This window comes from Numida meleagris, chromosome 1 (genome assembly GCF_002078875.1).
Source record: "Numida meleagris isolate 19003 breed g44 Domestic line chromosome 1, NumMel1.0, whole genome shotgun sequence".
In the NCBI taxonomy this organism is placed as follows: domain Eukaryota; kingdom Metazoa; phylum Chordata; class Aves; order Galliformes; family Numididae; genus Numida; species Numida meleagris.
This window is the reverse complement of record NC_034409.1, coordinates 136002144-136020255: the sequence shown is the minus strand read 5'-3', so window position 1 is coordinate 136020255 and position 18112 is coordinate 136002144. Positions and strand designations below refer to the sequence as shown.

Here is an 18112-nt window from a genome sequence, read left to right as displayed (position 1 = left end):
TACCCATAAACTCTTCAGGTGTTGCTGAAGAGGCTTAGTTGCAAAGGACAGTTAAATGGGCAAAAAAAATACCTCCTGTTTCAACAGATGCATTTTTTTAACTTAAAAAGGCAATATGCCATGACTTAAACAGAAGTGTTCCATGTCTTGATGTAAAGAAAAACATCCCTTAAGATATGTGCATCTGTGCAAAGCACTTCAAGTGATGGAAATGCTGGCATATTACTCAAATTACAACAAAAAAAATGAATGATTACAAGAGAAAAAAAGCAGATTAAAAATAATTTCTACTGTTCCTTATGCCTCAGGTTCAAGAAGATACTGTGAAGAATGCAACAAACTGAAATAAAATGTTTCCAGAAAGATGAGAAAAACATTTCTATTCACTTTTATATCTATTTATATCAGTCACAAGATGAAGTGAAGCAATGCTACTGAAAATTCAACTACAGGACAGGGCAAGAGATTTTATGGTAACGTAGGCAAGTGGGTTGGCGTGAACTCTTTTGTGATAAGTAACAGATAATAATCCACAAAGGGAGAGTTAAGCCAAAATGATTTTACATAATAGATCAGGATAGTTATCCAAAGTAACTGTGTTTGAAAAAAGGTAGCACTGTTGGTACTAGCATATATGACTTGGAAAAGATCTTGCATGTTACATGGAGAAATAGTCACTTCAGTTTTTAGGTATACAAGCTACCATGTATACAATTAATTTATTTGCTTGTTTAGGTAATCTAAGATGGTTTTCTATAAATTTCCACCCTCTGGCATTTCATTGTTTCTTACAAAAAGACTTTGGTTACCTTGCAAATCCAGGAGTTTAATTGAGTTCTTTCATTTCCAAACAAGAACATATGAAGTTTGCATCTTTGGCTATCAATTAAATCAATGACTTGGTTTTATCATCAATATTTGAATCAATACTGCAGCTTCTATCTACGTAGAAAAATCATGTAAAAAGAATTCTATCAAGACAGAGTCTGCAATGGCATTTTCATGTGCTCTTTGAACTTACAGGTTTAATTCAACAGAACTTCTGTTCTTTTTCTGTAATCCGTCCACTGGCAAACGTAAACTGCATAATATCTGAAATGTCAGTCTAAAAACTTTTTGAAGTTCCATTACATAAACTTCTGAATGCATTAAACACTTCAAAAAGTGTGGCAAAAACTAAGTTAAATTCCCCAAGCTGAATCTGCTGATTGAGGCCAGTAAGCAAACTCCCTGTCCTTACCTCAGCCCACAAGCTTTCTCCTTCCTAATTCTCCTCTTCCCACTGTCCCACTAAGAGGGACGAGAGGGGGGAAGGTGGCTGTGCGAGTGACAGCTCGGGTCAGCCCATTCATTTCCTTCCCATTCCACCTCTCCTCAATCAGATAGACTAAAGTACTCTGTAGTTCCTCAGTAACTCAGTAGAAGAATGAGGAAAAAAGCACTCTAATACTGAAATCAGTGCTTCACAACAACAGATTCAGGTGGATAAACTCAATGCTTCACTAAAGGAAAACAGGTCCACTTGATAACCTAGCACAGCACAAACCACTATTTTTTTTTTTTTAACTGAGTAAAGATACAGACGTTCAATCAGTCTTTTCATAGTTTTCTTCCAGAAATCAATACAATAATTTAATCTAGAACCAGCAAAATCAGATTTGTTGACAAAGAGCACATCCTATTTGTAATTGCTTATCATTTTGCAGTCTCCTTTACAATGCTTTTCTCTACTGAGAGATGGCCACAAAGAAATACAACTACAACACAGACTTAAATTAACTCTTGTGAAACTATCTCATCAGTCTAAACATACTTCTGTATGTCAGGATAGTTGATGGAGTACGGAAATAATACAGGCTAAAGCAATTGTAACTGTAGGTTATTACTGTGCATTTGTCTTTGCAGCACTTGTTTGATACACAAGAATAGCACAGATTCATCTTCAATGTAGCATCTTACATGTCTGTCCAAGGGCTTTAATAGAGCACAAAAGGCAGAACTCCTCGCTTTCAGCAATAGCCACTGAAAAGGTAAGAATTTGGCTGAACAGTTGTCTAGGCTGCCTCCCTAATGAACCAAGATTAAAAGGCACTCCTGAGGATAATTCACTCTATCTTGAGAAAACAGCTATTATCATCTGGAAGAATAACCCTCTGTAAGGCTTCGTTTTTCACTGTTGAGAAAGCACACTACATAACTGAGATAAATACTGTTTCTAAGCTAAGTGGAACTCTGCAGAGAGTATGGTATGGATAACTCATATTTTCTAGATTTCCAGTAATGATATCCTTATCATGTACGTGCACCAGTTCTTTTCCCTTCTAAGAGCTCTCCCTTCTGGAGATGGGAAGAAGGATCCTTAGAAGGATTGGCTGGCTGGCCAGACAGTCCTCTGATATCCACCACGCCTATAGCAGGCCTGAGAGCTACTCAGTGCAAAGTTCTATCTCAAGAAGTCTCTAAACCTAGGACTGCTGAAACTCTGGAGAACATGCCAAAGCAGCATTACTTCAAGCTTACCATACCCTTACATTTTCCCCCTGCTCGCTATTTCCAGTGGGTCACTCTTGAAGGCAGTGTACAGGACTAAAGAGATCTTTGGTTTGACCTAGTACTGCATTCTCACGTAGGCTGTGTAAGCACCACTGAATTCACTGCAGTCACACACTGGGACAAAGCTGCCAAGAAATGCAACAGAGGTTAATCTGCCCACTTTCATAAATAAATCTATCTCCATTATTTTTCCACTCAATGTCTTTTGCTTTTCCAATACTTCCAGTGAAGTTCACCACCCATGGCAGTTTTGTATAACTGTCATATGAAGAGTAACCATTTAGAAAGTTCTCAAAAAAATAGCTCTTGCATTTCAGGAATGAAAGTGTGGAGAAAGAAGATTCTCAAACTGCTTCTATCATGCTCAAACCATGCATTTTAAAGGTTTATGTGTTTTACCCTTAAAGAACAGTATCTAGTACAAAATCTAGCAAAAAAATTCTACAATATAAAACACTGGAAATGAAAAGTGGATGATACATTATCCATAGTCACAGGAAAAATAAAGAAGTGATGAAAGCCTCTAAAACTAAAAAAAATATTTTGCTAGGCAATGTTACAGTGTTACAGAAGTAATCTATGTACTTTCTACTTCTGATACTATAACTTTCATTAATACTTCAAAATACAGTTTTTCATTATGTTTGAGAATCTAAATCCTTTGTTTTTAACTCAAAATTCATAATTCTAATTTAAAGGACAGTTGAGAAGCATGATTCAGATTAGTGAAACAGTGGATTAGACTAGAGGACCATATATTTCATAAGGAATTACAAAACATCAGAAATTAATAATTCCACAAGCATTAATGCAGTAACCCAGTTATGCACGTTAGTACTACCAAGAAAAAGAAACAATACTTCACATCTACTATCCATGAAATATGCACTCTTTACTACATTTAAGTAGAGCCCATGGAATTCTAAATTTAACAGATTGATCATTTCATAACAATTGCTTACTCCTATCAGATTTCATTGTGTTCCAAATATGTTCTGCAGACTACAAATTATAACTGTTAAAAATGAAAGTAAATATATCTTCTCTGTCTCTCTATATACAATTTGAGAGGTTTTATTTATTTTTTTCCCAATATACTCTCTGGTGGTTGGTCCAAAAAAAAAAAAAAAAATACACAGTATTTCACAGCCTCATGTTACTAACACGCTTCAACTATGAAGCAAGTATATGGCAACTGTGTTGCGTATAAAGAAATTGTCGGTACCTTTTAAAACTCTGACGGAGTATATGGAAATTAGAATTTGAGAAATTGACAACTTGCTCCACCATAAAACTACCATGCATGTTTCATACCCATTTTACATCTCTTTTCACTTACATATGACAATCTTATGATTTACAAGAAAATATGAGAAGTTTAAAATTTACAATTTAAGACACAAATTGACTCCTTGATTCAATGCATTGTGAAATTCAACTTCATTACACTTGAATTTTAAGTAGTACAAATCTAACTACAAAGCTGTAGTTACCTGAAGTCATATCATTTTATCTGTGATTTTTACTTTGAGGTCTTGTCCCTGCTTCTATCATTGGCATTTGTAGCTTTACTACACTATTCCCATCTACCTTAATAAAAGGATTGTTGGATCTATAGTATTAAACTAATAATTCCGCTAAAGATAATGACAGTTGATTTTACTGGCTATCATAACAATGTATTTTACTACTCATAGAATTAAGGTTGAATTAAGATTTTTAGAATTAAGGTCGACAAGAAGAAAGGAAAAGGGGAAAAAATGAAAAAGGGGAAAAAGGAAAAAGGGGAAGAAGGGAGAAAATAAAAAGATTCAGTAAATTTCCAAAATGAAACACTTGATCCATCAGATCCATCAAATCACACAGAGTTACAGGACGGCTGAGGTTGGAAGGGACCTCTACAGAGGTGATCTTGTACAGCCTCCCTGCTCAATCAGGGCCACATGTAGCAGGACGACCAGGGCCATGTTCGGTCAGGTTTATCTCCAAGGACACAGACAGGATGCATCACTCTTAACAGAAACACTTACAGTTTATTGGAAAGTGTGGGCAGATCATGGATGATCTCTTCATAAGGCTCTTCTTGAGATAAAGCAGAAACAGATAAAGGGTCTTTCATTTTTTCCTCCCAAACAATTTCAGCCTTCAGAAGCATTTCCTCAATAAACTCAGAAGCTGCAATATCTAAGACATTGGAACATCAAGATATCAGACAAAAAAAAAAAACAGTACAGAAAAGCTCCTTTCAATTCAACTCCCCAGATCAAATTAAGATTAAGCAGCTGGCTAGATAAGCATTTTGTTAAAATGAAAAGAATTGCTCAGATACTGATCATAAGATAATACTTGAAATACATAATTGAATGAATTCAGTATGAAATTAAGCTGTTATTTACAAAACTTCAAAATCAGTCTGTAGTGAACTATTTATTTGAGGATTCATAGGACATCAGGATAAACAACACGACTCTTTCACCTCTGTACTTCAATGAAACATACTCAAATTCTTTTCAAATCTATTACATTTCTACAAACTAGATTTATGTACAGAAGTGCTGAAATGAGATGTGATTGCAGACCAGAAATACAGTTAACTCAGTGGTATCTAATGCATTCTAAATGTGTTTAGCCAGCTGTATAATTAGGTGATCTCAGTTTAGTCCCTAGTATTTAATAAAAACTGTCATGTATCTAAACACAAACAACTTTCATGAGATTTTTTTGAAGTCCCCTAGCAGTACACCTGTAGATGGCACATTATCTGAAGCATAACTTTACCTATTTTATTATGTAAAGGAAGTTTCTCCTACTAATCTGACAGAAAGGTAATACAATTTTCTATATTACTAGGTTCCATCCTCAATTTTATCCTAGACCTAGAAGATTTCTTCTCTTTGGCACTGCTACACAGCATTATTGACACTAGTTCTGCATTGTTGATTGGGTTAGTTCTGAAGTCCCCTCCAACCTACATTAGTCTATAATTTTATTTCCTTTAGTCAATACTTCAACTCTGTTGCTATTTGGTCAAAGAAAGTGACTTATTCTGTGGGAAGCAATAGGTATTACATTTGAAAACTGGACAGCGAATTTGTGTTCCGTCAGCAGCAAAAGGAATCCTAGTTCATGAGGATACCTACTATCATCTACCGAGAAACAGAAGGGAATTCAGTAAGAAGTCACCAAGAAAGAGAAAGTGCAGCTATCACCAAGGCACTGAAGAACTTACAAGGAAGAAACAGAAATAAAAATGATCACAGAATGCAACGTGTGAAAGAAAATGTCATCATGGGATATGAGGTCCTTGACATGATCATGACTAGCAATTCTCAGCAATATACAAAAAAATATATATGCATGTATTTATGCATGTAAGTATACATACTATATAAAGTATATGCATACCTACACATGCATATATGCGTGAGTGTGTGCATGTTTATGTGTGCATGTCTGTGTATAACAAGCCAGCAAGAAGGAAGTATCATGGTAACTAATACATAGATAACTTGCATAGATTTTCACCTACCTGAAGGTTTCTCATTATTGCAGTTAAGAAGATTGGGATTTGCCCAGTGCATCAAAAGCAGCTTCACAAGGCTGGTCTAAAATGGGCAAAAACAGAAAATGAAATGGCAGAAGTAGGACAGTAGTACATTTGTCATTCAGTGAATTTGGTCCTTCCCATACTAGCTGAAATCACTGAATAAACCAAAGGCAACATCTCCAAAATTCCACTTTCTGGAGCTAATTTACAGACTTGTATAAATCACAAGAGGCAGAGTAAAATATAGTTCTCATTCAACTTCACTGTATCCTCAGCGTAAGTCCAACCCCAAAGTCTCCCTCCATCCGTACATGTATAAAGAAATCCTCATCAGCAAGGAAAAGAAACCAACCCTACATCATCACCTGTCAAGATTGAAATGGTAAGTATTTCTTTATGTCTAGTTCACCAACTGTGCACCACCACCGCCAAAGGAGTATGAGTCACATCTACCCTGAAAGTAAATCTCTTCTTTGTCAGCAGTGGAAATTGACATATTTATCTTACATTTACCAAGCCCATTTAACCTATTAGAAATGGTAGCAGCTATAGTACAGTATGGTAGGGTAGAGTATTATAGAACAAAAACTTCTAAAACATATTTTTCAAATCCTGCAAGAATGCTGCAGGCAACTGTTTTTAGCAAGCTTTCCTATCATTGCACTGAAGTCTCAACATACATTTCTCCATAAATCATGATCTTAATGTCTACATTGATTAATTGGTTGGTGAGAAAGGAATAAGAAACTAAAGAAACTACACAAGAAGAGGAAAAAAATACATTTTGAATGCAAAGATAGAGCTCAACTATGTTGGAAAACTATTTGCACTTTCGGATAGATGCTAGACAAATAGAATTTGTAATGCAAATATAATCATCAGGGCTGGCTAGGGCGCATAAAGGGGAAAATAAGCCATGCAGGAAAGAAAGGATTCTCTACAGCGGAAGAGTTAAAGGATAAAAAAAAATGAGACCTGGATTCAAAGGGAAAAGCTAGCAATTTGGCATAAAAACAAGCAGTAAATAAACAAATAAATAAAGGATTAAAATGATAGAAATCATTGCAATATAAACAGTAAAATTCAACGTGGATTCAATATATAGTAGGCAATTTACTTGGGAGGAGCACAATAAGGAAGAATCATCTAAATGCAGGGATAAAAACCCTCTAACCTCTCATCACAGAAAATCAAGGAAAACACTTTTGTAAATTCCTATTAAAAAAAAAAAAAAAAGGTCATGCTCTTCTCAGTTTTCTAATGCTGGTTTCCCATTCTGCCAGTAACAGCAGAAAATTCAGCAAACCGTGGAAGGAGGGAGGAATCCACAACAGCTTTATTTCCAAATCCAATTAGCCCTGCTTTCAACCAAGAACCCTCAATACATGTATTTCTGTGTCTTTTCATTATGAAAAAAATGGAACATGCTTAGTCACCGACCTGAGTAGATCAGTGACAGTTACATAATCTCATTAACAGCCATTGTGAAAAAGTGGTAGTCGCATTGAAAAAATGTTTTTCCATGCACCTTCACCTTACAAATAATATATTGCTTTTTGAGTTATCAAAGTTTTGGATTTATGCTACAAGAAGACCTTTCCATGGTACAAGATCAATGCTTCCTGCTGTCAAAGAAATAACTCCAGCTGGAAATCCTTTATTCAGGTCATGCTAATTTCAGTTACCCACTTTTGCATAAGCAGAACTGTCTGTGTTAGATTTAACCTCATCTCTTTATGTTTTATAAAAAATACATTAAAATCCAACTGTCATACCTTCAGAATTGTGCTAACAATAGAAATATTTCTATAACAATCACAGCATGTTATCACTGTCCAAAAGTACTTCTATTGAAGAGTTAAAAATGAATTAGATAGGACTAAGATAAGAAAAATTGTAGACAATAAGAAAAAAAGTCAATACATTCTTTGTTTCTTACTTTCCAGCTATGTCTTTGCTGGTTTATATATGAGGGCTGATCCAAAAGTAATGCCTCCTATTTTATTACATTGGTCCATGACATCAGAGGTGGATGCTGCTGATATGGCAGTAGAGGCTGAACCCTCTCACCAATATTCCATTACATTTTGTTGCTATGCAACAGATGGCAGAAGAGAGGCAATCTGACAAAATGGCATTTGACATGGAAGTACATAGGAAGCAAAGATGTGTCATCAAATTCCTCCATGCACAGATAAAAAAATGAGTAAGGAATGTTTCACTGTGCAAAGAAGTACTAATAATGAAAATTACTTAAAATATCTTCTTAAAAAAAAGTCACTTGACTCTCCTTTTATGCCTCTATGTCTTTTGACAGGACACCAGAAGACCTCTTCCACCCTACACTCCTCTTTTCAGAACTTAGTTTTGAGTACTCCTCTTTACCAAACCACATGATGGGGCAGAGTGAACAGTCAGCAAGTTTGCTGATGACACAAAATGCTACAGGCTTGGGGTAGAGTGGCTGGAAGACTGTGTAGAGGAAATGGACCTGTGGGTATTGGTCAACACTCGGCTGATCATGAGCCAGCAGTGTGCCCAGGTGGCCAAGAAGGCCTATGGCATCCTGGCTTCTATCAGAAATAGTGCTGCTAGCAGGAGCAGGGAAGTGATCATCCATCTGCACTCAGCAGTGGTGAGACTGCACCTTGAGTGCTGCATTAAGTTTTGGGCCCATCAGTACAAGAAAGACATTGAGGCCCTGGAGCGTGTTCGGAGAAGAGCAACAAAGCTGTGAGGGGTCAGGAGCACAGGCCTTATGAGGAGCAGCTGAGGGAGCTGGGATTATTAGTCTGGAGAAGAGGAGGCTCAGGGGTGACCTTATCGCTCTCTACAACTACCTTAAGGGAGGTTGCAGTGAGATGGGGGTTGGCCTCTTCTCCCATGTAACTAGCAATAGGACTAGAGGAAATGGCTTCAAGTTGTGCCAGGGGAGATTCAAGTTGGATGTTAGGAAAAAAAACCTCCCCTAAAGAGTGGTTAAGCGCTGGAATGGAATGGCCAAGGTGGTGGTGAAGTCACCGTCCCTGGAGGTATTCAAGAAATGTTTACATGTACTGAGGGACATGGCTTAGTGGGAAATACTGGTGACAGGTGGATGGTTGGACTGGATAATCTTGGAGGTCTTTTCCAACCTTGGTGACTCTATGATTCTATGGGAGGAATGGATGATACACAGGGGGTCTATACAGTCATTCAGAGGGACCTCAGCAGGCTGGAGAAATGGGCTGATAGGAACATCATGTATTTCCGCAAATGGAAATGCTAAATACTGCTGCTGGGGAAGAACAACCTCAGGAACCAGGACATGCTGGGGACCACTCAGCTGGAAATCAGCTCTGCACAAAAGGCTTTTTCGTTCCTGGTAGACACCAACTATTCTGTGAGTCTGTGTAATGCAGTAAACTTGATATATGGCTTTTCCAAAGAAGACCATTTCCTCTCTATGTGAATCAATTTGTTGGTAAACTTTTAACAGTTTGAATATTTGTGGACATGGAAAATTCTGAATGAAAATATATTAAGAAAAGTTAAATTATTACAGATTTACAAGTGCATATTTAAGTAAAAAGATTTGTGCATTTCAAAACTCCCAGCTTGATAAACAAGACAGACTGTATGATCAAATATGTAGACAGACTACGACAGTTACACCAACAGAACAAGTAGCGAGTGAAAAAAAATGAAGCTTGCCTACAGTAAATTTCAGTACTCAAAGGAAATATTACACAAAAACAAGGTGTGATCCAAATTAATGAGAGCAATAATTATGATCTAAGGAACTAGAAGAATACACACAAATGAACAGAGAAAACATTCTCTGGAAAGGAGGGCACTGGAGTTGAACAGTTCTTTAAACCTATTGAAATATAAAGTTGAGCAATGAAAATAAAAAGTTATGAGGGGAAAAAAAGCATCAGTAAATAATTACAGTAAGCATATTATGAAGCCTTCAAATACAATTTTCCCCTGAAAAAAAGGGGATAAGTTTTACCACACCAAACATTAGCAAATTTTTCTATTTTAAAGTCGGACATTTCCTACCAACCTTAGTGACCTGGTTCACCATCAACCTTTTGTTCTTCCACTTAGTTTCGGTTTCCCAACCTCTTTCTCTCTGTTCCCTTTATCTGAGACTCCTAACTCCTCATATGTATCTCAATAACTTCTTTTCTTCCATCTTCTGTTGGTGGTGTTATACTTTGTTAGGGACAATGTTATTTTTCTTTCCCTTCTTGACACCTATCCCTCAATTCTCTTTCACTAAGTCTTCCCTACCCTACTCTTGCAGTTGCCTTCCACTTACTGTCAATTCTCAGGTTCCCACTCCATTTTCTCTGGATGTGGTCCCAGGCATGCTCTCATCCATAGTGAGAAAAAGCCACGTCATAGCAAACTAGTGTTTCATAGATTCATAGAATGGTTTGGGTTGGAAGGACCTTTAAGATCATCTAGTTCCAATCTCCTGCTATAGGCAGGGACACCTCCCTCTAGACCGGGTTGCTCAAAGCCCCATCCAGCCTGGCCTCGAATGCCTCCAGGGACGGGGCATCCACAACCCCTCTGGGCAACCTGTTTCAGTGTCTCACCACTCTCACAGAAAAGAATTTCTTCCTAACATCTAGTCTAAATCTACCCTCTTCTGATTTAAAATCATTTCCCCTTGTCCCGTCACTACGTACCCTTCCAAAAAGTCCCTCCCCAGCTTTCCTGTAGGCTCCCTTTGACCTTCTCTTCTCTAGACTGAAGAGCCCCAGCTCTCTCAGCCTGTCCTTGTAGGGTAGGTACTCCAGCCCTTCAATCATCTTTGTGGCCTCCTCTGGACCTGCTCCAACAGCTTCATGTCATTCTTGTGTTGGGACCCCAGAACTGGATACAGTACTCCTGATGCAATCCAGGATATGATTGGCCTTTTGGGCTGTAAGCGCACGTTGCCAGCTCATGTTGAGTCTTTCATCAACCAACACACCCAAATCCTTCTCCTCAGGGCTGCTCTCAAGCCATTCTCCACCCAACCTATATCTGTGCTTGGGATTTCCCCAACCCAGGTGCAGGACCTTGCACTTGGCCTTGTTGAACTTCATGAGGTTGGCATGGGGTTTCAATGATCTTCAATCAAAGGCAGTATTATTTTGGACCACAAATCTCACAACATTTTGTGGGGAAAAAAATCACCAAGAATTATTTTTTTCAATCTAAGATATTTATTCACTAAACTCAACAAAACAATAGGCAGAACCCAAGAAATTCTACTGGTTACACCATTATCAACAGCAATCAGATGGACTACATCTGTACTCACAAGAACCTGTTTTCAATTGCTCAAAAGGCTAAACTTTTCTTGACTGAGCTTAAAAAATGAGTATTAGCTTCACCATGTGATTTTTCACACTTTTCTAGAATTGCTGTCTGCGAGTTTTTACGATGTGTTTTTAAAAAATCTGTCAGAAAGATAAATCAGTCAAAAATGAAGCGCTCTTGAGAGTGCTCAAGTAGGGTGTGGTGAAATATACAGCTCAATCTTCGTGAGCTCCCATGTTTGTACGGAGTGAAGACTTTGCATCAGGCAAAGTGTTAACCAGAGAAAATTTGGATGTTTAACAGCTAAGCAATAAAAAATACAAATCAATAAATTCCACTGTTTGTTATTACTATTATTATCATTATCATTATTAAGCTCTTATAGCAGAATTGCTGTAACTTGAGGCTGGCTACATATTTTGTAGATAGAATAAATACGATCAGATAAGTCATCACGTAAAAAACTACTTAGAAAAACAGTGGAGAATCGTATTTAATTAATACAAAGAGGCAATAACAGGCACTTCAAAAAGCGTCAAGGATATTAAGAACAGTGCAAATTAGGAAACTACATTCACTTAAGCTACTGGGGAGTGAAACAAACAAAAGCAGAGAGCCCATGAGTGAGACTCTCAACACTTGTAAGATAACCATTAAACTATTTGAGATACTATGATTTCATTTTTGAAGATCATATACTAGCTGCTCATTACAAAATAGCATGCCTTAAAAAACTGAATCTCATATAAAGCTGAAGTCTCATAAATAAATATCTAAATAAGAGTCGTATTTATGCATTTCCTCTGCAATTGCAAATTTGATTAATTTTAATGTTATAGACATAGGAAATCATGTCTGACACTCATTACAGATCTCCTTTATTAACACAATATAGACCAGGACAGTATTTTCCCTATCTGAGCACCGAGAAAAGAGGACTATAGCCACCTGCGGTCAGCAAAATGGAACAAATGAGAAAAAGTAGGCTGCAGGAATGAGACTAGCAGCAGGGTTGCAAGACTAGAGGGGAAAAAATAGAACAGAGCATGGATAAAGTGATGGACTTTGGAACTAGCAGCATCAAATAAATGAAGTGAAAGGCAGAAAGAGGGATGTGGCAACGAGCCAGGATGCAGGCAGAGATGGATTAAGCAGAAAAAGAAAATGAAAGAGGAAAGTGACACTACGAGGGAAAACCACTGAGACTGAACAAGTGAGACTGGGATTGTGAGCAAGTGGGAAACAAGTGAAAAAAAGAGATAAGTACAACAGAAGGGCAGTAATTTTGGCACAAGTCAAAGCAGAGAAAAGAGAAAGCTTGGATTAGAACCATGGAGAGGAGGGACAGAAACAGGCTGTTCAAGGAAAGAAGGATTGGGAAGACTAGAAATGAGGCATGAAGCCAAAGATGGGACAATAAGGCAATGGAATAAAGACAAGAATGGAACAGATTGAAGAGAATTGAGCAAATAAGGCTACACGTGGGAGGGACGAACTGTTAAGACTGTGCCTGTTCATAAACAGGGCTTGGAATGGAACCCAGATTCTCCCAGAGTCACTACTGCCTTTCTGTAGTCAGCATGTTTAACCTACATTGCTTAAATGCACCTTTTAAGCTTCTGAAATAGCTCGAGTAAAGAAGGACAACCTAGTACTGTTTTCAGCTAACAAAGTGACAAAGATCACTTATGTTTTTCTTCAGCAGTCTTTACTTACAGACTATAACTTATACTTCAATTTTTGAGTCCTCCAGAGAATTAGACAAAAAAAAAATTGTTGGAAAAACATTATGCGATCTTGTGATTAAAGAAGCATTAAGTTATGTTCATACAAGCTCTGTATTAATACTACAGAGGATCATAAATCTGGCACTTCTCAAAGTTTGTACCTGAACAGTCTTATTAGCCTTCTTTATCACATATGCCTCTCCTATATTTATATATACATACCTATGTATATGAGCTAAAGTTTCTATCAGTGTTATTGCAGGAAAATTAATTTTAATTTCAATTACTGTGATCCTGCAATAATTGAATAAAAACATAATGCAGCCTTTAAATAAATCTCAGCTTTAACAATGTCCTGTAACCAGAGAATTTTACAGTGTTTTTGTAAATGAGGCTGCCCCAAGTCTGTGCATGAAGATCAAACTTGTATATCTATTTTCTTACCATTTGGTATTGTGTGAATCCAGCTTCTCTTGTCTTAGTGTTTTGCATTCATAATTAGCATTTGAAAGATTTAGTGAAACCTTCTGAGTACATTGAGAGTGAAAGAAAGATAGCACAAGCAGAAATCCCAAAGAAGTTTCCCTGCTTGAGGAAAATGAGTGTAACTGGATCTGAAGGGAAATGCTGCTGCACTACCTGAGTATCATCATGAATTTCAAAGATGAACAAAAAGACAAAAGAAAAGAGGGTGAGACATGTCTGGATAAAACATTCTCAAGAGAGCTCTCTGGCCATAAATGAAAGATTCCAACTCCTTGATAGGGAAAATATGTATTCCCTGAGTGACTATACTGTATTCTTTTTGAAATACTGAAGAAGCAGTACTCCTTTGGCTGTACTCATTGAAAACATTTGTGGAAAGTGTTTGCAGACGTCCAGAAACTGCATTCAAAGGAACTACTATGGCAATGGACAAACTTCAGTGAGATTTAATGTCAATTCACAGAATGAGTTCAGGTATCCCATCTATACTGAAGAACATTCTAATCGCCTTTATTCTTTCTTATTTTGAGGTCAACATGCACATAAGATAATTCTTCATAGCCGAGTTGAATCACTAATATGTCCTTGTAAAAAATGAGCAAATTAGACCACTAGTAACAAGATGCGTTCTCCTTGATTTCAGCTGTGAAACACCATGTTTACATGAACTAGCCAGACAAAAGGGTATGATTTGATCCAAGCAGAGAAGCCAATCAAACATGTAATAAGAAGGGATAATATACTTAACAGATTGGCAATTTCATGCACAAATTTTGAAAACAATGTAGGATATATAAAATAACCTAAGAAATGTATTAGGTATCTGAGCTCTCTCAACAAATTTTATGTATTTATGCTTATGGCAAATCTTTGCTAGTGTGAGAGTTACTTTTGGAGAGACAGGCAGCAGCTCAACAATTATCGTTTTTTGTTTGACATCATGAAACTGTTAAAGCCTCAAAGCCACAAGCTAAATCTGCCTTGCTAAATAAGAGAGTGCAATGGAGCAAGCTTAAGTATCCCTTATAATCCACACTTCTTAACTGTTAGCTCCGTCCCCAACCCTGCTTTGGACCACTCCAAGCAGCTCTCTAAAAACAAGACTAATCTCCTACAGAGGAAGCTAGCTTTAAACAATATGAACACGAGCCAGACTGCTGCCTGGCTTAATCCCCAGCCTTCTTTGATTTAGCATTTTAACAGTTCAGACATAGGCAGACAGCTTTCCCCAAGGATGAAATTTGGGGAGAGGTAGTGTTTAAGCTACTGGGGAGTCAGCTCTGACCTGCACATCTCTGATAGCTGTTTTGAAAGGTGACATTTCTGCGATAAACAACAAAGAAACAGCTTGTGCCTGGGAATTGTGCCAAAATACCCAAGGCGAGCATCAGAGCCTACTCCCAGCACAGGAAGGCGAGCGTGCACACTCCTGATCACAGCAGCCTGGGAGGTGTCCGGCAGTGACAGCACTCCCTCCCAGTGCAGATTCCTAGCTGTTCACAGAGAGATTGCTGTGCTAAATCCAAATGAGAGGATCAGCCTGAGAGATGCAAGCTGCCCCCCCACTGTTGGTGCCAGTGCTGGCCTCAGGTGCAGCACCTGAGTGACCGTGGGTCCACTGCAGAGTGCACAGGCAACAGCCTATAGAGCAGCACTCCCCATGCTGTATGGCAATGAGACAAGGAGTTAACGTTTACATCAATGTATATATCTAAAAGGCCCTGTTAAATTTACTTAGGCAATCCTGGCATATTCTAGTTTCTTGAGGCTTTTTTGGCTGCCTTTATAATCTTTTGAAGAGGTTTTTGTGTGTCACTGATACATATTATACTCCATGATATTAAGATATTGAGCAACTCTGGCCTTAATACCTCAATACTATCTATTTTTGGTATTATGTGAGAATCTCAACTTGCATTAAAACATAAAAAAATAATGGATTTTGTCCTCACATTTGCAGGGTGGAAAATGAGGAGTCCTAGACACTCAGTAGAGCCTTGATGAAAAATTTCCCTATTTTTTAACACTATTATCATTATTTTTCAATGTTTGCAGCTGGCAGTATTTCAATTAGTAGTCTAACAATGCACTAATTGGTGACCTAATCTGCTCCTGCAAAGCAAAGCATCATCTTACAGACTGACCTGCAAGCAGTAGCCTGAGCTGCCTCATCCTGCACTCAATAGCCATTTCCTGTAAATATTCCTCAAACTCAGTAGTGCTATCCTGTTCTTCTATGAAATAAAAAAAAAAAAATTCTGCACACACACGCACTTGGAAATTAATAGCACAATTCATGTATCATTCACTTATGCTCTTCTTCAATATTTGAACTACAGCTATTTTTGGAAATTGTAGGTAGCAAATTTATCCATGACTAGAAAGTCTGAAACTGCTTTACTTTACAAATATATACAAAAAATATAGCTAGAGAGCTTTCTAAACATCAGATAAGATATACTGGCACATAAAATTCTTAGTTATTCTCTTTTTGCAAGAAATTCATAATGGGGATGCTTTTGATAAGAGAGGTATCATTGTAAGTCGCTAACTCTGCTCTCTCTGTAGGATTCACTCTGCACAGGTTTTCGTCATTTAAGTGAGACATCTAATCTGCACCCCCTTCATGATGCCTAGGGAGAAGCAAAACTTCCAGTGGGTGATTGACTCACCCTTTGGACTTTTGAACAGCTTTTCTGGGCTGGATTTCTCTCATATATTTTAAAAGAGTTCAAATTAGAGCTCTAACATCTGTGAGTTGCCCGTACCCCCTGTAATCAGAGGGAGGGGCAGACCTCCAAGTAATGATTTATCCCACCTACGTTAAATGCACCTCTTAGAGTTGTCTGAATTGCAACCTAGAGGTTATTCTCCATACTGGCAAGGCAATGCTTTGAATTTGTATTTAAGTTGTAATTAGCTAAATTTAGTTGAGAATAATCCTACCCAACATAAAACTGCTTTTGCCATTATTAAGGTGCTTGTACAAGCTACGGTTTGATTATACAGTGTGGGTGTAATGTCTTTCACACGCTCAGCTCAATCAGGATAACAAATCATTGCTCCACTAATTCTCACATAGTTTACTGTGGAAGTTGGAGAAATAAGCTTTTGTAATCTATGTCTATTGTGTATTAATTCACAACTTGAGTTTTGTAACATGATGTTCCAGTGCCTTTATTCTTCATAAATTTCCTCCTTCATAGCTGCAAATTAATTTTTCTCACTATAAATCTTAAATTTCAGTGGATTCAATTTATTTATTTCCATGTAAAGTGAATGAGTTCCAACTCCACTCCTGTTATGGTCTTACAAATAGCCGTATCGGGGGGTGGACATTTTGTATATTTGTAAACACAAAACTTTACATGTACAGAGTTTAAGTCCTTCGGCTGAGTCTGGATGTCACTCTAAAACAACATTACAATATCATTACTCACATATTTCATATGGTGGTGTACAAAATTTATGTATGTGTTGTCTATAACATAAACCAGTTCAAGAGCATTGTCTGAGACTGGTAGGGAGTGCACTGTCCCAAGACCAACGTGAGACAATCAGCAACACTTTGTGGACTGTTTCACATTCAAAAGCATTCTGTTGGACAGAGCCAAAAGCTGTTTGCTTTCAATTGAGAAGACGTAGGAATGTTTTCTGGCTGAAAACTTGGCGTGGGAGCAAATACGTTCAGCTTGACACAGGAAGTTAGGAGATTATACCATTGCATCCTGTGAAGACAAGATACAAGCTGGCATCTCTCTGCTTCCTCTTATCTCTGCTGACTGAAATTTGCAGGGCCTAGAAGTCAGGAACAAAAAAACTTCTTCCTGAGATCCCCAAAGCCAGAAGCTGTCATTCCAAAGAGCAGACTCAACCCCACTGGACTGTAAGTAATAGAACATGTTCGTTCATCCTCAACTGACCATCATAGCTTGGACAATGTGCCACTACCAAAGATCAGCACCCCTGACACCAAGACAATGCTAGATAAAGGAGCGGTGGATCACTTTGCTGTGTTTGTATATCTGTCTGTCTGTCTCTCTTTCCCTACTTTCTACCTTTTCTCTTTAACTTCTTTTACTCTTTCACTCTTTGTAGTAGCCATTGCCTAATACTGTCTTAGAACTTTTAGCACAGAAATAACTCCTGTGCCAAAGTACTCCTACTTTAATGCTTATTAATCGTTATTAGCAAATTAGCCAATTTTACCCCCCAAGTAGAGTATTAGTTGTTAGACAGTTCTCAATAAATTGATTTGTATTATTCCTGAGTTTTGGATGACTCCACTGCAGTATCGATCCCTACTGACTATGGGAGGCATGACTCAGGAGACAGAAAAAGATTCACCTCCCTTGAAACCCACTGAGAGGGACAGACAAGCATAAAGTGTAATTTGCATTACTCATTTGATTGCATTTAATTAACATAAGGAGGTTTGCCAGATGAAGAATTTTGCTGTTATTTCATGAATGGAAAGAGCACACAACTCATAAAATAT

At 37.7% G+C, this 18112-nt stretch overlaps 1 protein-coding gene across 3 annotated transcripts in view; it reads right to left on the bottom strand.

Annotated features, from left to right (window-relative positions):
• Nucleotides 1–18112, bottom strand: part of MYO16 (myosin XVI) — a 363109-nt gene that overhangs the window by 177855 nt on the left and 167142 nt on the right. For all 3 annotated transcript variants that reach the window (XM_021415119.1, XM_021415129.1, XM_021415137.1), the window contains 2 exons: nt 6083–6158; nt 4584–4737 (listed from right to left, as the gene is read on the bottom strand). In XM_021415119.1, coding sequence (XP_021270794.1) covers nt 4584–4737; nt 6083–6158 — 230 coding nt within the window. The remainder of the gene's footprint in view (nt 1–4583; nt 4738–6082; nt 6159–18112) is intronic.